General features: G+C 37.3%; 2 protein-coding genes across 5 annotated transcripts in view; both read left to right on the forward strand.

Moving 5' to 3' along the window:
* The first annotated feature begins 1,721 nt into the window (after positions 1-1,721).
* On the forward strand, positions 1,722-9,272 carry slc67a1 (solute carrier family 67 member 1). 2 transcript variants are annotated; one of them, XM_082162190.1, is made up of 10 exons: positions 1,722-2,866; positions 3,590-3,687; positions 3,907-4,052; positions 4,194-4,326; positions 5,063-5,166; positions 5,286-5,396; positions 6,657-6,757; positions 6,872-6,973; positions 7,127-7,247; positions 8,575-9,272. In XM_082162190.1, exons 1-10 carry the CDS (start codon positions 2,768-2,770, stop codon positions 8,757-8,759), a joined length of 1,200 nt encoding a protein of 399 aa, XP_082018316.1. In that variant the 5' UTR covers positions 1,722-2,767; the 3' UTR covers positions 8,760-9,272. The 2 variants fall into 2 exon arrangements, with proteins under 2 accessions (XP_082018316.1, XP_082018315.1); XM_082162189.1 differs by having other exon boundaries at positions 1,728-2,866; positions 5,063-5,172.
* Positions 9,273-9,412: 140 nt separating this feature from the next.
* Positions 9,413-21,069, forward strand: part of otog (otogelin) — a 44,757-nt gene continuing 33,100 nt past the window's right edge. For 2 of the 3 annotated variants that reach the window (XM_082162099.1, XM_082162101.1), the window contains exons 1-14: positions 9,413-10,073; positions 10,186-11,015; positions 11,416-11,473; positions 13,309-13,381; positions 13,905-14,003; positions 14,088-14,245; positions 15,328-15,449; positions 15,607-15,815; positions 18,236-18,366; positions 18,899-19,005; positions 19,162-19,271; positions 20,288-20,413; positions 20,540-20,648; positions 20,770-20,816. In XM_082162099.1, coding sequence (XP_082018225.1) covers positions 10,834-11,015; positions 11,416-11,473; positions 13,309-13,381; positions 13,905-14,003; positions 14,088-14,245; positions 15,328-15,449; positions 15,607-15,815; positions 18,236-18,366; positions 18,899-19,005; positions 19,162-19,271; positions 20,288-20,413; positions 20,540-20,648; positions 20,770-20,816 — 1,531 coding nt within the window. In that variant the 5' untranslated portion in view covers positions 9,413-10,073; positions 10,186-10,833. The remainder of the gene's footprint in view (positions 10,074-10,185; positions 11,016-11,415; positions 11,474-13,308; positions 13,382-13,904; positions 14,004-14,087; positions 14,246-15,327; positions 15,450-15,606; positions 15,816-18,235; positions 18,367-18,898; positions 19,006-19,161; positions 19,272-20,287; positions 20,414-20,539; positions 20,649-20,769; positions 20,817-21,069) is intronic. The other variant, XM_082162100.1, reaches the window with a different exon arrangement.

Consider the following 21,069-nt stretch of genomic DNA (forward strand, 5'->3'; position numbering starts at 1 on the left):
GCCCTCACGTCATTGCAAACCCATATGCTGTTATTCCTGTATTTTAACACCATAAAGATATGAGATTTCAATATTGTATGGCTTCAGAAAATTGGCACATAGCACAGAAGTCATATGTATTACTTCTGTGCTTTTAGGAGCTTGACGGATGCATAATCACTATTTGTGGGGACATGATCAGAACAAAGGCAGGAGACACTGCTTGCAGTCAATTCAAAATTTTATTGACTTCAGAAAAATAATAACAAATCAAAAATAACATAAACCAAGACACTAAAGGTGACTCCTCACGGAAGTCCCTCACCAGAACTGACTGAACAACAGACAAAATAATTTATTTTATACTGAAAGATTCAACCATTTCATAGTAATAGGGAATTTAAATATGTACACATACATAATACATAAATAAACTGAAATGAAAATAATATTCAAAATACATTAACAACAATTTTACAGGGAAAGTAATACAAATAATAAATAATACATATCAAAATAAACACAATAAAACAATGAAACAACAACCCCCTGCTCACACTGAAATGTACTTTGTCTACACTACCCAGAATTCCTTGGGATGGCATAAAATGAGGAACAGGAAGGCCGCACTTCCTCTTAAACCCCCATCCCCGGAAACCATGCTGCAGACATGAACCCAGAAGGCAAGTATTGAAAATGGGGATATAAACTAATATAGTTGATGTAAATTCTAAATAAAGAAATAAAACTATTGGTGTCTTTTGTCATCTGTCTAATAAGCACCTTAGAATAGAAAAAGTTACCAAACTCATATTTAACCAAACAGTGAGAAACAAACAAACATTTACGCAAGAACATAAGCCAAACAAACAGGGCATACACCGCAACCAGAGTATGAATAATATAAAGAGATGACAAATATCGTCTAACTGATGTTACGCAATTATATTTATTTTAAGTAATGCATTTAGTAAAAGGAGGCTCAAACTGAGAAACAGGTTTCAACTGTTCGATGGACTGCATCATTTACATTTATGCATTTGGTTCAATTTTCTCTATCAAATGGTTACAGGGATCTAAAAATGTCCTGGTGACATTAATTCGGGTTCATGATATGACGTTAAAATAACCCACATTTTATTTAGCTGTTTAGGAATCAGTATTTCTAAAGGGTTTTGTATAGTGGGTGGACCTTAGACCCTATTGGGGTCTGGGAATGGGAACATCCCCGGAGGAAAAAAATGGCATAAGTGCATCAATCTGGTACACTTTGAGTGAGAGAAAAAAGTTCTTTACTCTGAACTGTTTATAGTTGTAAAAGTGTCTCAGTTCACATTCCATTTACAATAATGGTTTTAGGAAACCAAGCAATTTTAATATAATAGTAGTAGTAGGCCTAAAACTGATGGAGTTTTAGGACACCATTAGGTCACTTGATGGAGTTTTTCGGTTCCTTGCCACTGTTGCCTTTGGCTTGCTCAGTTGGGGATATTTTGGGGATATTTAATTTTATTTTATCAATCAATAAATTCCTCTTGAAACAAACTTTGTTGTATTATTTTAATTTAATACTGTGAAGCTGCTTTGATACAATCTGTATTGTGAAAAGCGCTATACAAATATACTTGACTTGACTAGTAGGCCTAATAATGATAATAATAATAATCATTAATAATATCTAAGGCAGAAATATATTACTAATGTACTGCAATGTAAATAAGAAAAAATATATGTATGCCTCAGTTTCTTTGTGTGTGACAACAGGTTTACAAAGGTTACATTTTGCATTTTGTTCAACAAATTCGGTTGTTTTTTTGTTGCAGGACATAAAATATGAGACCAAAATGTCATTTTTTTTATTTTAAAATCAAGGTAGGAGAGCAATAGGCTATTTAATCTCCCTATTAAATATATTGCCTTTAGTAGGCTAGCCTCCGTAAAATGCTCTGCGACCTTTACTAATGAACAACATTTTCAACAATGAACTCTTGACGTCATCGAGTAGCCTACTGACTCTCTGGTGTCAGTTTATTTGCAATTCGTTTTCCGTTTACAACAGATGTGGATTGTAGAAGGTTTGTTGACGTCTAGTCACGCCTCCAGTGTTCACGACACAGAGAGGAGGAGGAATTTCCTCGACATTATCCACAACAAAATGGCGAGGACTTTGTATTTAGGATTTTCTTTTAGCACTTAGCCTAATACACCTAACGTTATACGTTTTACACTTTTATTTTTCTTATTAAATCCGGTTACTTGTTTGTCACAAAATTGTAAGTCGGTCAGGTATAACGTTAGCCTAAATAAATATCTATGGTAGCCTATTGTACGGAGATGAAAATTGTATAAAAGCATTGTAAGTCTTTATATATATATTATTATGTTTATATAAATAATAATATTTTATATTATATTTTTAACCCTTATGAAGAACCCCCCCCCCCCCCCTTTTCCCCACCGGAGTGAGCAGAACTTCAGCGAACCTGAAATAGATAACCTGTTGAGAGTTTGAAGACTGGTCGAAGTTCAGGTCGTCGCGCTCATGGGTTTAACCTTTCCCTCACATGAAATTATGCTTTGTCACTTGTTCTACTGCTGGATGAAGCCGTAAAGCGTTACGCGTTTCTATTTTTCGTACCAGTTAAATCGTCAGGAGGGACTCAGATACGCTGGAGCAGATGCTCTTATTTTACCAGTTTGAGGTGGAGATCGAGTGGACGGAGAACTGTCGTGTCGGGGAATACATATAGATAATAGCCTACATAAGATATTTAATCAAGTAATTTGGATGATGGAACCTGCAGCGAAGCAGAGAGTGATTTACATCACCTACCTCATCGCAGCTCTGGACGTCACCTGGCTCTTCCTCCAGTTCTCCATAACACCGGTACGTCGGTCTTGCTCTTTCGACTTCATTCAGAGTCACGTGTTAAATGAAACCACATTTGAGTCAATCTTTAGCTGCACTCTGGAATATCTGCAGTTTTTTTTCTTTTCTTTTTTTGGTGTGTGCTGCTGTGTTCTTATATTTAATGATATTTTCATATGACATTCCAGCAAACTAGTCTTGTGTTAATTCATGTGAATTAATTGATGTTACACTTAAATTGTATATAATTGTATATAATTTTTATATAATATAATTTATATTATAAATGATCATATACATAAAATATATTTATATAATTTATATTATATTTATTAAAATGTAGTTGTTTTTATACCTTTTTTATTTAATACACTTTTTGAAGCACTACAACAATATTAAATTATATATCAATATTTATGTAGGCTACTTTTATATATATATATATATATATATATATACATTTATATGTATTAGATATTTTCAACATGTAATTATTTATTCATCTGCATCACGCCCTTGGGATTTTCTTAATTAATTAAAAGTCACTTCGGATAAAAGCTGCTGCTAAATTACTAAATGTACATGCAACATAAAGGCTGTATAGTGGATCAAAGCTGGCCATGATGTTTGCCCTATTCTAGTCTAATCCAGGCTCTTTCACCTATTTAGATTTATTCAGCTATTCAGGAGTTATAACAGATGGGTTGCATTGCATGTTCAGTTTTGTCTTCTGTGGAACAGTATTTGGCGAAGAGGCTCGGGTTCGACACTATTTGGTTCGGATATCTGCAGACCACAGTTGGAGTGATTCAGCTGCTTGGAGGCCCTATTTATGGAAGGTAAGAAGATATCAGATCTGTGTTGTGTTTTTGGTAGTATATGATGATGTATATATGGTATAGTGTTGATAAATGCATTATGTGTGCTTAGTGAAAATATCTCATTATTTAACATTTTATTTAAGTTATAAGAATACAGTTACTTTATCGTGTACAGAAGTGATTTCTTATATTCACATACTTGGATGTGCGTCATCATGTCCTTGTGTCTGTTCTCAGGTTTGCAGATGTGTTTGGAGCACGTGCAGCTCTCACTGTGTCTTGCTTGGCATCAGTGGTTTATTTCCTACTGTTGACAGTGGCAGACAGCACTTTTATGCTTTTCGTGCACAAACTACCTGCTGTTTTCATGCATGGACTGCCAGGTAAAACATGCTCCTACACACACACACACACACACACACACACACACACACACACACACACACACACACACACACACGCACGTAACTCAGACACACTCTGTACACAGGTACATGAGTGCATTTGTATCTGTGTGTGTATAGGAGCTCAAATGGTGGTAGCAGATTTGTCAGAGAATGAGAAGCGAGCAGAAGCTCTTGGGAAACTTGGCCTCTGTTTTGGCATTGGCATGATTGCAGGATCAACACTGGGTGGGACCCTCAGCACACGCTTTGGGTAAAACACACTACACCACCTACACTACCATTATAAAGTTTGGGGTTGTCAAATTTTGTAAAGGTTTTTAAAATAAGTCTCCTATGTTCACCATTACTGTATTTATTTGATAAAAAATACAATAAGAATGATAAATAACTGTTTTGTATTTTAAAATATTTTAAAAATGTAATTTATTGATGGCAAAGCTGATTTTCAGCAGCCATTACATCTGTCTTCAGTGTCACATGATCTTTCAGAAATCATTCTCATATGCTAATTTGGTCAAGAATCTCAATAAAAATGTATAATTTATCATTTTATAGTTTATAAAATTATTATCAATGCTGGAAACAGTTGTGCTTCTTATTATTTTTGTGGAAACTGTGATACATTTTTTAGGATTCTTGGATTAATAGAAAGCATTTATTTGAAATTTAAATCTTTGCTGTCGTTTTTGATCAATTTAATGTATCCTTGCTGAATAAACATATTCTTTTTTATGTAGTATATCAAGTATATATATGCCAGCCAACATCTCTTAAAATTCAGCACACCTAATATGTAAGCTCTTCCTGATACTTTGTGTGCTTTTTGTCCACTAGTGCAAAACGTTACCATTTGTACTTTGGAAAAACTGCATTCTAAGAAAATCTAATTGTGTTGTTTATCACATAAAAATTAGATGAAGGCAGCACTGATCCAGTACAACACAATTTAAATACCAATGATGATGTTTTGTGTGTGTGTTTTGCAGGGAAAAATTTGCAGCATCTTTTGCGGCTATCGGGAGTTTTGTTTCCTTGCTTTTGGTGTTGAACTTCATCCCTAAACAGACCAAAATACACACCGTGCCAGAGAGTGAGAGTATGACAAACACACAAGACTCACCTAGACACAGAAGAAATACTCTTGCTGTGGCTTTTTGTAACTTTATTTTATAAAAAATCTTGTATATTAATACTTTTGTCTGTGTTTAGAGAAGGGATCATCAAAGTCGGTGTTTAATCTGGGGGAGATCACTAGACTGATGAAGTTTCCAGGTGTTGCAAAGACGTTTATAGTGAAGATTATCTCTGGATTGCCATCAGGTGAACATATATATCAGCTGTTCCTGTTTGTGACTTTAAACTATAAACTTATTGAAACACAGTGGAAACGTACTTAAATGAAATGAAAATTCACCCTCATTCACCATCTTCTCCAATCATTTAATCCACTTAAAGGGATAGTTCACCCAAAAATGAAAATTACCCCATGATTTACTCACCCTCAAGCCATCCTAGGTATATATGACATTCTTCTTTCAGACGAGTACAATCGGAGTTATATTAAAAAATGTCCTGACTCTTCCAAGCTTTATAATGGCAGTGAATGGCCATTTCTGTTTTGAAGTCCATCAAAGCGCATCCATACATGATAAAAGTGTTCCACACGGCTCTGGGTGGTTAATAAAAGCCTTCTGAAGTGAAGCGATGTGTTTGTGTAAGAAAAATATCCATATTTAAAACTTTATTGGCTAAAATAACTAGCTTCCGGCAGACGGCCTACGCAAGTCGACTTGCGCCAAAAGAGTAACACTTGACGATGTATGACGCAGGATGTAGGAGTAGCGTAAGCTTTGATGCCTCTCGCGGTTCAAACAAACAGGACTGGGCAACAAACTCAAGCTCCTCCGACATTTCTCTTTAAAAATGGTCATTTTAGACTTCTAATTCATGACTTGTGTTTTGTTTTGCTCTATCCTCTTCAAGGTCAAGGGTTACTCTTTCGCCGTAAATCGATGCGTACGGCCATCTGCCAGAAGCTAGTTATTTTAGTCGATAAAGATTTAAATATGGGTATTTTCCTTACACAAACGCATGGCTTCACTTCAGAAGGCCTTTATTAACCCCCCGGAGCCGTGTGGAGCACTTTTATCATGGATGGTTGCATTTTTATGGACTTGCCATTCACTGCCATTATAAAGCTTGGAAGACCCAGAACATTTTTTAATATAACACCGATTGTATTCGTCTGAAAGAAGAATGTCATGTACACCTAGGTGAGTAAATCATGGTCTAATTTTCATTTTTGGGTGAACTATCCGTTTAAGCATTTATGCAAGATCTGAATGCAAGCTTGCAGTAGATTGCAAGAAAGGGTTCTTGCAACCTACTGCACGCTTGCATTCAGATTTGCATCCATCCAATCAACAACCTATGGATATAAATAAGTCCCTGGTCTATAGTTTTTTTTCTCTTTTGATAATATGATAACTTCCATTACATAATGAACTTTGATAAATTCCATTACATAATTTTACTTGTGTTTTGTTTTATATATTTATGTCTGTTTCCTTTGTGCTTCAGGTATATTTCAAGTTATGTTCTCCATCATTGCCATAAACTTCTTCCAACTGAAGGCTGAGCAGAATGGCTATCTGATGGCTTACTTTGGCATTGTTCAAATGGTATAAGCACATGCACACTTCTACTCCATATGCCATATAAATAGTTTTGAATTTTAATTACTGTGCTGTGCTGAGGTGGTTTGCTTTGGTAATAAGTGACTCTTACTGTTAAAGGTGATCCAAGGTGCTGTAATTGGGCGTCTTACATCTAGATTTCCAGAATATACCTTACTGCTGCTGTCTGTTGGGATAAGCAGTGTAGTGGGCCTTGCACAGGTAAACTGATATTGCAAAATCATCCTTCCAGTTCCCTTTTTTATTTTTTATTAGTTGCATAACAGTAGTGTCCGTTAACTATGGAATAATTGGTGATGTGTGTATCTCCTTTAAGTGCATATGTTTAATATATGTGCTTTGTGTGTTTTTCAGGCTATGATGACCAATGTGTTTCAATTTTGTTTAATCGTGATACCGATGATGTTTTCTCTAAGTGTCTTCAATGTCATCACAGATAGCATGTTGACCAAGAGTGTGTCTCCCTCTGACACAGGTAATCTATGCACTCAACTGGATGCCCTTGTGCATATAAATAGTACTTATAAGTACATATAAATGTACTCAATGCCTGAGGAATCAGTTTCCTTACTTTGGTTTTTATTATGGCAATAAATTAGAAAATTGTTCTTTATAATAATAATAATTTTAGTAAAAGTGCAGTAAATGATTTCTGATAAACAAACACACCCCTCCCTTCATTGCTCTGCCCCCAAAATGCACAAACACGCATTGCAAGAGTGGATGTCTCTTTATCATAGCTGAAGCAAAGTAACAAAACGAAAAACGCTTTGTGAAAAATAAAGTGAACATGACGTACAAACGACAAGAAAGAACAAAAAAAGAACATACAGTACACAAGAGTATATACAAGCAAGAGTCTGTGTTAGCTGCCAGCAGCACACCAGCTCCAGAAGAACAACGACACTCAAAACTGTCCTGTAAGCTAACATTACAACAACAGCATATCTTGGTTCTTTGAAACATAGCTAAACCAATGTTACTCGCGTATGGAGCAGAAACAACACAACCTCAGCGTATATTTTCAGGCCTTCCTGCTTGGGTCTCTTCAGTGCTGGAAAGCTTTTCTAATATTAACGCGGGTCCTAAAACTCTTGCCTGATCATAACCTTTCTTTTTCCAGTGATATTCCTCTAACCTTTTTTTCTTTTGTTATGTCCGTCAGCCATCTCTCTTTCTTCAAATCTCCCTCTAGCTCACTCTTTCTCCTCCCCCACCATGAGTCTATAAGCCCTTACTGCTAATTGGCTACAAGAGTGTGTTGTGGTCAAAGACTTTAGATATACACTCATATTACTCATGAATAGGAAAAAGTGCAACGCGCAATATGGTGGAATAAGTCCCGCATTCTGAATAAAATAGCCATTCGCTGATTGTTAAAGTCATCGCATCAGTGCTGCTGCTTCTAGAAGCTCCGGTTGCTTTAGAGAGAGTCAGTGTTCTGAGACGTGCACTTAGGACTGCACATGCACATTGGCTGGTCTAGCCTGAAAAAAAGCTTTTTAAACGCTATTTGATAATAAGAAACACCATTTTTACCATGTTAGATTTTGTTGCTGATTTGAGACATGTTATTTAATTGTGATTTCAACAAGCAAATTTGGTTGTGGTGCCTGGTGTGATCCACTTTTAACTGCCTTTTCTCAGAAATCCATTACTGCACCTTGAATTCAGCCTTTACACGTTTATTATTAACAATATATTTTATAAAAAAGCAGGCTCTAACAATTAATCATCAACTAGTTAAACATTCATAAAAAAATAAAATTAAAGCACTTTGTGTGGTGTTTGTGTGTATTCAGGAACCATGCTGGGTCTGTGTGCTTCGGTGCAATCTCTTTTGCGAACTGTGGGGCCAACTATTGGAGGATTCCTCTATGAGACATACGGTGTGCCATCCTTCGGATTCATCCAGTGTGTCATCAATGCTGCTGTCTTTAGCCTTCTGCTAGCCACTGGAGGGCGCTCACAACCACATAGACCATAAAAATTGTAAAAAAGTTTATGAGTATCATGTTTGTGGCCACATTGTGTAAGAGAGGGCTGTTTACAAAACACCATGGGCATTTAACTTACCTCCTCATACACTGGGGAAGAATTTAGTCCCAATAAATAACCCAGCTGATCTTAGGTTTTGTAAATGCTACAGAAAATCAAAATATCTTGTTAGCCTACTGTCAAATTACTACTCTTTATATCACACGTTAACTCAGGATTGTCTTTTATGAAGTTTCATTTGTTGAAAAGAAGCTGGCATGTAAATATTTAGGCTGTTGGCCAGTACAAAGTGATGAAGAATGGATTTATCTGTGTGGCGTTAGACTCGTTTAAACATTCCCAGATTATACAGTAGGCCTAATTATTCATTATAATGATGTTGCAGTTAGGAGATATGTCATGTAGAAGGGCAAAATTCTAAATCCAAAATCCATAATCACCTTAAATGTCATTGTATCTGAAACTACTCAAATGTATTTGCAGTAAAATCTGTTGTTCTATTCTCTTTGATTGATTAATTCCCCGCGTCTTTCAGCTCTGTTTCTGAGAAAGGCTTTTGTCAGCTGCAGATTATGTGCACATCATGGCATATAGATTCTGAACTTTATTCAGGTTTCCAAAAATAATGTTTCAAGAATGTTCTTTATTAGGCATATGTTAAAGGGTTAGTTCACCCAAAAAATTTTAATTCGGTCCTTAATTACTCATGTCGTTCCAAACCCGTAAGACTTTCGTTCATCTTTGGAACACAAATGAAGATACTTTTTATGAAATCTGAGAGCTTTCTGTCACTTCATAGACAGCTACTCATCTGACACTTCAATGCTTAAAAAAAAGTTAATAAAGAGATCATAAAACTAATCCATATTGAATTGAGCGTGCTTGAGGCATGCTTGCTTGACGTTCGAGAACCATCGAGGCTCATTCTCTTGTGTTACACACTGCACCTTTGAGCTTGAACCAATGAGGTTTGTTCTCGCATGTCAAGCAGGTTCGGTTGAGCTTCTGTTTATGTTTGCTGATCAATGTTTAAATGTGAACTAAAGCCTCAGAAATCTCTCAGAAAGTTTCTTAATTTGTGTTCCAAAGATGAACGAAAGTCTTTGGGTAAACTAACTCTTTAAGCAGAATGCACCGACGGACAGCCTCAGCTACCTCTCACTTTCATTGCATCTTTTTGTTTTCCATATTAAAGTGAATGGTGACCTCTCATTCTGCCTACCATCATCTCCTTTTGAGAAGAAAGGAAGTTATGCAGATGTGAAACACGAGGATGAGGGTGATCTTTTTTATTGTTATGAAGGTGAACTATCTTTTTAACACCTGTCAGTTGTTGGATCACTTGGTTTTCATTGTCAATGTATATAAAACAAAATATATATCAACATTAAGCGTACTTTGGTGTTTTCTTGCAGCAACAGTAAACGGGCATCCCGCTCTCTCTGAAGTTGTGGTAATGCATTAGTGGGTTTCATTAGCATATATTATGCTAATGAGGGCGAGCGCGCAACGGGTGTTATCTTCAGCACCTGAGATGAGCGCGGACACACAGGAGAGAGAGAGAGAGAGAGAGCGCGAGCAGCTGCTGCAGTCAGACGGGAATATGCGTCGATAGTGCCCATCGGTGCAAGACTGTGTGAGGGGAGAATCTCATTCCATTTCAAGTGATTCGCATGAGTCACGAATGGATCCTATTTTAACTCCCGGAAAGAAACTTTTTTTACTCTATTTATTATTCTTTATCTTAATATATCAAGGTAAGTAGCATGACGATTGACTGGTGTGGTCACTTATGCTCTGATATATTGATTAGCCTATTATTTAAAATAATTATTTTAAAATTAAATTGAGATTTTGCACACACAAAAAAATGATAGCCTATTATTATTGTCAAAGGAGCCAGCTTTTTACTTTGAGGAAAACACTTCCTCTGGCAGTGAAGGGAGAACTATTATTTAATGCTAATGGACAATATGCCTTATCAAATGTATCAAAGTAACAATGAGTAACAATCTTAATCATTTTTATATAAAAATGTAGGCTATACAATTCATATTTTTAGTATGATGCGTAGTTTCCAAACGTTTGATGAAATTGATACAGAAAAGTGTTACACTGACTGTGAAAAAAATCTAACCATAAACTTTGAAAAGTGCTGCACTAATGTGATCATTTGTTTCTTTTTAGCAAATCTCACGTGGGGCACTGAAAGTCTGAATTCAACACAACAGCATGATTTTGAAAAGTAAGTATTACGATTTAAATGTATGTGCCTATCCGAAAGACCTACGCGTGCTGTATTTTTTATTTTCTTTCATTCATTTATTTATTTATTTCTTTATTTATTTATTGTAACGGGGGAAAAACTTTTCTATTACAACCAACATCTATTTACATGGTAATGGTAAACATTCTGCGCATTTTGAGCATCTTGAAACTTTGACATCTCGACTCGATCGCGACTTAACTCATTTTACGCATGTTTGATGAAATCAATTGAAAGGTCTTCAGGTCTGTTCTAGTTGTAAAACAGGCCGTCAAAGCTCGAAACGCCTGTGAGTCTCTGGCTTTTCTGTCGAACACAAGTGCTGATTAGCTGTGTGTGAGGAACAAACCGCTCCTTGTTCTCTGTGTGTCCCATGCAGCAGCGAAAGCAGCAGGATAATGCTGGAGAAATGGGATCCCGCTTCCCAAACGGAGCAGGTAGGAGAGCTGAAGCGATGCATTGAGAGAGCGCACAGGAAACCTGCGCTAAATGCAGTGCCATGAGGTTAAATGCATAACATTACAGAAAACAAGATGTTTGCAAAAGATGTGCTTTCTTGGTCTATGATAAAAGCGAGGTTGTTGAACAAGCTATGGTGAGAATAGCCTGATTAAATTAGGATCTAAATCAAAGTGAAATTTTCGAAACTTCAATGAGGTTTAAATGATCAAATATAAAGGAATATAAAACATTTTTCTACACAGTTCCAGCAAAAGGAATTATCCCCTGGCTCATTTTATTTTTCATTAGCTAAGCTACTGTTTTTCATAAGCCATGTCCATGTATTTAATAGGCTACTGAAGAAGAAACGAGGATGCGAATTATGCACGATTGGTGCATATTTTCTTGAGCGAAAACTTCGACTAAAGAATTAACAAAAGCACGATGTATTAAAAAACATTTTCTAAACACTGCGTCATTATATTTTTTATTATAAATTTACATGTAGGCTAACATAACATTTGTGTATTTGGTTTGTTTGTTTTAAAATGATCTATTTGGCATTTGGTCAATTGTGCCAGGTGCGCACAAAAAATCCCATTATGAACGAGATAGATTGCGCATCGAAAAAAAATTCCTTGCAACTTTTCTTTTAAAAGAAGTTGACCCCCCTTAAATTCATTGTTTAATTCGCACACAGAAAACACAACCCCCAGTGCTGGCTTTGTGGAGATCTTTGGGACAAAAAGTCGTCATTTCGGAGGCAGTAAAGCGGTTTCAGGTGTCCGCTGGGCGCTTAGGATTGGTAAAGCTGGCGCGGCTGTTCCCCAGAGCCGCTATTCACTGAGACACACTGGCCCCGTTCATTATGTCAGAATACATCTCCCTTTACTGCCTCGTAAGCTACATGAAATTATTGAACTCTCAGATATCAGGTGTGATGGGGAGAAGCGGGCAGAATAGAGCTGGTTTCGGTCAGATAAGAAAATGATTTAGTTCTGAAGTGAAGTGATTCGATGATCGCTCTCATAGCCTACCCTCTCATGCGGTGATAATAAACTCTTATCCATGTTATGCGCAGCACATTCTTGCAGCTTCTGTAGCCTACAGTCAAGCGAACAATGATTTATTAGATTAGGACATTGATTGAAATTTCACATTTGCCCCGCGGCGCCCTGCTTCTATTATCCTGAAAAATTTAATCTTGGATAATCCGATATGAAAACAAATGAATGTAGCCTAGTTGCAGGACAGATCGTAGGTTTAATTAGTCAACTAATTAGAACCGCTAGAGTTAAATAAGCTCAATATTTATTTGCTTGTAGCCTAACAAAAAACGGCCTTTGTGTAATAACCTTAAGCTTTAAGAGTTCTGTGACTTTTCTGCCTAGTCAATTCATTCTTTCATCTAATGCAGGAGTCTTTCCAAGCCAATGACCCAGGTTTTGGGACCCCATGCTACATATATATATATATAAAATTACATTATATATATATATATATATTATATTTAATTTGTATATAAATAATAACAAAATGTTTAAAGTAAAATGTTTATTTTAGACATTAAATGCATATGCAACAATATTAATGTAGCCTACTTACATATTTTCATGCACATTATAATAATTTTTAATGTCATGCACATTACTTACATTTGAATGTGGGATCAACTAAACTTAGAACTAAACTAAATATAGAATTTTTGTTTAATCCTTTTTTTCAATAGTTTGAAGTCAAACTAGTAGTAGACTATATGTGAACCTGCTAGGGGTCACAGTACCCCAGTTACACAAACTATGTGTTTATTCAATCATTTTATTCTCCAAAGAGATCCTTAGAGAGCAACACATCGTCAGCAGAGCAAACAGAAGCGCAGAAGCCATCACTCCGCAGAGCCACCGGTAAGACCTGAGCTGAATGTGACTTTAGGACTTGGCCCAGTGCTCTCTTTGTGTGTGTCATGGGTCTTTCTTTATGCATGTTTTCCCCCTATGAACATTGCTCTGTTTACACCTGCACATATGTGTCTGAATGAATCTGTAAGGAACTGTTTGTTAATGTGTGTCAACGTGGATGCACTGGAATTTGCTTGTCACAAGCTTTATTTGCTTTATTGCATTTAGGAATAATTGTAAACTATTATAACAAGTTGATAATTACAGTTTATGCAAGTTTGTGATGCATAAACCTTATTTTTGTAATGAGAAACTGCAAACAATAAGAGTTATGCTCATCTGAAATGTGAGGAAGGGACTGCCCCCTCTTTCAGTGGACATCTGTTCAACAGGCTGAGTGTCATCATTACACATAAGAGCTGGATTCATCTTAATGCTTCACTGACCACTTCAGTTACCAGATCTCAAACACATGCTTAAACGCACTGAAACACACACTATTTTAATGTGCTTTATTTGTGTCGTGCAGGTGAGTGTACATCTCCTTGTCTGAATGGGGGTTGGTGTGTCCATCCAGACTCCTGTAACTGCACTTTATACCAGGCCATTGGAACACACTGCCAGACAGGTACTGTACTGTGCAACATTCAACACTTAATTTCACATTCCTCTCTTAGTTTTGGCATGACAAATAATAGATCAAATGTTTCAGTCCCCAACCTAGGCTTTGAGCGAGAGATGACATGCCGCTCGTGGGGACAATACAATTATGAAACCTTCGATGGACTTTATTACTACTTCCCTGGAAAATGCAGCTACACGTTACTGAGAGACTGTGAAGACAGCACACGGTCAAGTGTACATATACAGGTGATCTCTTATAATGTTTATAAATACTAATTTACTACAGTATACGTTTGTAGTTCCACTGATGTTCATAGTGTTAGAAAATATGTCCTTTACCAGATGGTGATTTGTTGCCTTTTTTTTTTTGTTGCCATTTGACTGCTATTAGCTTCAGATGTGGCTGACTTTGAGCAGACTACTGTTCTCTGCTTTGTGTCAGAGATGCCATATGTGTGTGTGTGTACTGCACAGCTCTTGCCTGAGGAAGATATTTATTGGCATTCATAGAGAAAGTGATCTCATTATTATGGTCATTTATGCCCATTACAGTTTAATACAGTAATTACAGCCAGGGCCAAAACAGAATTGGCTTTGTTCTCCCAGACTCACTGATGGGAATCCAGAGAAGGTGAGTTAACTCAGCCAGGAGTTTCTTTAGGCCATTAGCTTAAGTGCCAATATCATTTATCAATGAATTGAAAGGATGGCTGACAGTAATGCAGAACTTAAGCAGGATTGGCCCGGCTGCTCTGGATAAGTAGACTCCGCTCTTTGATGATGTAGAGGAAGCTTCTTAAGAGCTGCACACTGTATTTGCAAATTCTTTATTTTAGTGGTAATGTGGCTTACTTCCGCCTAATTTTAGTGTTGGAATTCTTTATAATCTAAAATTAAGGTTCAGTTTAGTTTTTTTTAAGTCGCCATGAAATATAAGTTGCAATAGTCTTCTCTTCCTTGTTGTGACGTATATCCAAGTAAAATACCTTCTCGAACAAGAAAATATGTATGGTGGGACTTGATTTTGTCCATTGGGAATTGAATTGTTGGATTGTTGTGGTTTGCTATTGCTGTGATCTCATGTGAGTGACAGGAGGTCCCGCCCTCAGAGAAGAGTTGTTGTTGCAAGGGGACATTAAGTTATTTTGATTAAACAGTATGGAGGGAACATGAATAAAAAAACAAAAAAAAGATGTGCATGGAAAATGTATTCATTATAAATGCTGCAATATTCCATAAAACATAAGAATTGTCAATTTTGATTTCATGGTGACTTTAATACGGTGAGATGCTTATATCGTGCTTCATTATTAATTATTTATTTGCAGGTGCATAATGACCCAGAATGCAGTTCTTTCCCATACTCCTGTACACGTTCAATCAGCCTCTTCCTGCCGTGGGAAGGGGAGATTAGGTTACAGAACTTCAGTGTTACTTTCAAGGGTCAAAGGTAATGAACATTCACACTCAACCATACACTAGTCACTTAACCTCAACCTGACCTACACAATATTTCAGGGACTCTTTTAAAGAGCTGTCCAGTAATGGTTTAAATGTGTGTGTAGTATTAACTGTAGTTGAATATTCTCTATTCTAATATTCTGTAGTGTGCAGCTGCCCCATCACATCCACAATGTTGAGCTGGAGCGAATCTCTGACTACATTGTAGTGACACAGCCACAGGGTTTCACACTAGCCTGGCAGGGGTTCACTGGCTCTGTGTACATCAAGATGAGTCCTGAGTTTGTAGGACACACCTGTGGACTTTGTGGCAATTTCAATGCTGACACTCAGGATGACTTAATGACCAGCTATGGTAAGTTTCACTCAATTTGTTACGGACTATGGCATTTGAATTAAAACTGTGTAATGGAAAGGGAAAACATCAACAATAATAGATTAAGTATAGATTTTATTTGACAATATAAAAATAGTGAATTATTTGAAGAGTATGAAATACATCATGACAGAGATTGTACTGATAGTACATGTTCTTTTATCCAAAAGTCCAACGAATACAGGAGAATAACAGGGAAATACAACCACATAACTTTGACGACACCGAACAGTGAACTCAGGGAACACAGGGCTTAAGTAACAAGGAGAACTAATGAGATCATTAATCATACTCATTAATCAGACACACTGGGAAACTGGGTCAAAACACAGGCAAAGGGAAAACAGAATCAAAACACATAGAACAAAACAGAACCCTGAGAGTACACCCCCCTCTGGAAAGGCATGTCCTCACACCATCCAAGGTCCAACTAAGGAGGGAAGGCTGGGGTTCTAGAGGAGGATGTGGAAGAGGAGAGGGACAAAAATGGTCAGGGGCATGTAAAACAGTCCATGGTCGAGTGGAGGGAGGAGCCAGGGGGGAGTCAGGAGCAGGAGCAGCCATGCAGGGACCCAGGCCGCAGCCAGCACGATGGTCCAAGGCAGGGTTGCAGGAGGGAGGAGCCATGGTGGAGGTTTGGGAGGAGGGACCAAGGATGCAGTGATGGAGACCCAGACTGAGACAGGGTGATACTGCAGGTCTGGATGGCAAGGGTGGAGCTGACGGCTCTTGGGACCAAGGCAGAGGCAGGAACCCAGAAGACAGCGTTGGAGCTGGAGCGACCGAAGAACACGGGTGGAGCTGCAGGGAAGGTGAAGCCCAGGGTGGAACTGGTTAGATGACAGGCCACAGTGGAGCTGAGGGAGCATTGACCCCAGGCTGGAGGCAGAGATGGGGAATCCTCACCCCGAGGCAAAGCTGGGGGCTGGAAGACCTGAGGCGAATTCACTGTATTGCAGGGGACCAACTGTGTATGAGCCGTTGGACTGACAGTTCCCAGCGGAGGAAGGGCTGGTGAACAGGATGGCTTAGGTAGAGGAGGAGGGAGATGGTGGCTGGGCGGGAACTCAGGAAACACAGGAAGTTCTAAGCTGGGTGGAACCAGCGGGGGGACAGGAAGTTCTTTGCTGGACGGGACCAGTGGGGGGACAGGAAGTTCAATGCTGGACGGGACCAGTGGGGGGACAGGAAGTTCAGGGCTGGGAATCTCGTGGACCTGGTCAGACGTATCTCTGGGCTCAGGCTCCGGGGCGGGGTGCAGGTTTAGCTTGATGTACTGGCTTGTTGTCCATGGCAGGCTCTGGCTACATGTCTGCAGTCGAGTTTTGCTGTAGCTTCGTCAAGTGGGGTGAAGGCTGACTGGGCTCTGGGTCAGGGTTTGGAGTGGGGATGGTGGTGTCGTCCTCCATGGGGCAAATGGTGAACGGCGAGTCGTTGTTCACCAGCACCCACTCCACGAATGCGGCAAGGTTTAACGAGGAGGTTTCTATGGGAGGTGTGTGCCTTTGGACTACTCCCTGAGCCTTGAGATATAAAACACCCAAAGCGAGAAGTCTGGATAGTGAGTTTGGCATACCAATTAAAAAAAATCCTTGATGTGAGACTACAGGGAGTAGTCCCTCTGTTCCAGGTATAGCAGGCCAATGGCATGGAGAAAAAAAAAACACTGCAAAAAGTACTGTTTCGGTTCAGTGTCACGAGTGCCTGCTCCAAACAAGTGCACAAAGACAATAATTCAAACAAAATAGTCTTTAATTCAACAGTCCAACGAATACAGGAGAATAGCAGGGAAATACAACCACATAACTTTGATGAAACCAAACAATGACCTCAGGGAACACAGGGCTTAAATAACAAAGAGAACTAATGAGATAACAAACAGAACAGGTGAACGGAATCATTAATCAGACACACTGGTAAATGACAGGCACAGGGCAAACAGAACCAAAAAACATAGAACAGAATAGAACCCTGACATTCACATTATACCTGTCAATGCCCATGATATACAATATTATAGTAATTAAAATTCAATCATTAAAAACAATTTCTCACAACTTCTTTCCTTGTGACAGTCAGACAAGTAATATTTAATGATTCTTATGGTAGTTGATATGAAATACTTATAGGAATTTTTCTGTGGTGTGACATGCTAGACTCCATATAAAACTATTTTAAACTGCATTTTTATGTGCATAACAATTTCATAATTATTATGCATGTAGTTTTAGAGAATATTTTTACTTTTAAAAATAATTTGTCACACCACAGGATCATTTAAAATTAGTGGAAAACTACACACTTTCCCCTTACATACATTTTTAAATCGTTATCTTGATTTTAAAAAAAGTGCATGAACACATAATGCATCACCTACTCATATGCATTTATCATTCCAGGTGTTTTCACACAGGATTTATCCATGTTTGGAAACAGCTGGGCAGAGGAGGAGCCACAGCTGGCCAGATGTCCTGTCATTCCCTCTCTCTACCCCTCACCATGTGCCACGCAGGATCCTCATGTCTTATTGGTACCACACACACACACGCACACACACACACACACACACACACACACACACACACACACACACACACACACACACACACACACACACACACACACACACACACACACACACACACACACACACACACACACACACACACACACATACATATATATATATATATATATATATATATATGAAGAGTTCAGATGCAAAAACCTCTAAATGCCATCTGAAATTTCCTCCTAGAATGATCATTTTTATGAAGCTCGTATATTTAAGTTCAGTAATTTCACTTAAATGGCAATGAAAATTACCTATTAATTGCCATTTAAGTGAAATTATTGAAATTAAATATACGAGCTTGATAAAAATGATCATTCTAGAAGAAAATTTCAGATGGCATTTAGAGGTTTTTGCATCTGAACTCTTCATATATATGTGTGTGTGTTTTACATATTATATTTTCTTGTTCCACACCAACCAAAGTCTCATAATCACATCTACACCCAAAATACACCTGGTTAATAAAGACTCTGGTTCTTCACTGCAGAAAGTGGAGGAAGTTTGTGCCACCCTACTGAAGGAACCGTTCCAGTCTTGCCATGAGTTTGTCAGTCCATATTCATACATGGCCAGTTGCTCCAATGACCTCTGTCTGTAAGTACTGACATTGCCATACCTTTTGGAAAGCTTTAAACCTGCATTGCAAAGCTACTGACATTACTTTACAAAGTGCAATCCTAAACATACTCATGCTATTGCTGTTATTGCACTTTTTAATTTTTGTGTGTGTAATTGTTTCACCTGGTGCAGGTCTGGTCCCAATGGTGATGTGGTGTGCCAGGTATTTACAGAGTATGCAAGAGCGTGTGCCCATGCTGAACATCCGCTGCATAACTGGAGAGCACACTTTCCTGTTTGCAGTAAGTAACTTGCAAATGCATAAATGTTGCTCAGATGTTTGAGTTTATTTCGTAAAGGTGTTACATGTACTGTAAATATTATAAAACATATATTTCAGACTGACTGAATGAATGAGTATTCAGATGTAAAATTGCCAATATATACACACCTTTAACCACAAATGAATCCTATATTTATGTGCCAAGTTGCTGCATTGTTTGACAACTTTAAACAACCTGAAGTTTATCTTAGTGAACTATTGGTGTAGGAATTGTTTATTTTGATTATTCTTAACTATAAAAAAACATTAAAAAATTTGGAGTTGGCAAGATTTGTATAAAATGTTTTTAAAATAAGTCTCTTATGCTGATATATGTATATTTAATATATTTGTTATTAATATATTTTTATTAATAATATATCATTAATGTTTCAAAACATAATTTATTCCGGTGATGGCAAAGCTGAATTTTTCTTCAGTGTCACATGATCCTTCAGAAATCAGTCTAATATGCTGATTTGGTGCTCAAGTAACATTTCTCATTATTATCAATATAGAAAACAGTTATGCTGCTTAATAGTTTTGTGAAAACCATGATACATTCTTATTTGATGAATGGAAAATTCAAAAGAACAGCATTTATATGATATCTATTTGTGACAAAGTAAATGCATTTAATGTAACTTTTGATAAATTTAATGCACCCTTGCTGACCCCAAACTTTTGAATGGTAGTGTAAATAAGTCATTTTAACAGTTTATTTAACATTGGTGACAATTTATTGAAATATTTTGCTATTGCCATTTTATAAAAGCAAAATAATATGTTATGGATATAATAATGTGTCATGTGTTACAGTAATTTTACCACAGGTATGACGTCTGCAGACGTCAAATATTTCAGTACTTTTAGCCATATTTTGATAATTTAAGTGTTTGATATATTTATATATATATATATATTCGAACACTTAAATTTGTCTTTTTTTGCCGTGAGATACATATTGTGAGATTATCTGTTGTTCTTTTTTTATAGATGTTTATTGCCCTGCTGAGCTCCTTTTCAGAGAGTGTATTACCTGCTGTCCCAAGCACTGCAAGATTGAACACATGTGTATAGACAGCAAGCTACAGTGTTTGGATGGCTGCTACTGCCCTGATGGTAGTAAAACACTAAATGAACTAAACACAAGCTTTATTTATATATATATATATATATATATATATATATATATATATGTTCATTTATGAATGTTCGAAGACAATAAAATAATTTTACTGACTCTAGATTTGATCTACGAGGATGGGGTGTGTGTTAAGGCATCAGACTGTCCATGTGAGCACCATAGTATGCTGTATCCCTCCGGACATGTCATACAGGAAGACTGCAACAACTGGTCAGACACTATATTATCTTATGCACTGCATACTTGAATGCCTGAAGAAATATTAATGCTTGTGTTTGTGTGGTACTGAACGTACAGTATGTATCCATATTTTTTCCTGCATCTTTTTCAGCACATGTGTTCGGGGCATGTGGAACTGCACAGAGCACAACTGCCCAGGTATTTATCTGTTTTTTTAATTCACTTTTTAAAAAATATATTTACTGTTCCCTCATTGTGTATTTATTTTAATAACCTCTTTAATAACCATTACAACATTTCACTTTGCGAAGCTGAATATAATATTAATTAGAAGGCTTGGCATAAACCCTAAACTATCATTCATTAGTTTGGCATCAGTAAGAATGAATTATTCATGTGACAATTAAAACTTTTATTCTAGAAGGATGTACTAAATTTATTAAAACCGAAA

The sequence above is a fragment of the Leuciscus leuciscus genome (assembly GCF_965113295.1).
Source record: "Leuciscus leuciscus genome assembly, chromosome: 2".
In the NCBI taxonomy this organism is placed as follows: domain Eukaryota; kingdom Metazoa; phylum Chordata; class Actinopteri; order Cypriniformes; family Leuciscidae; genus Leuciscus; species Leuciscus leuciscus.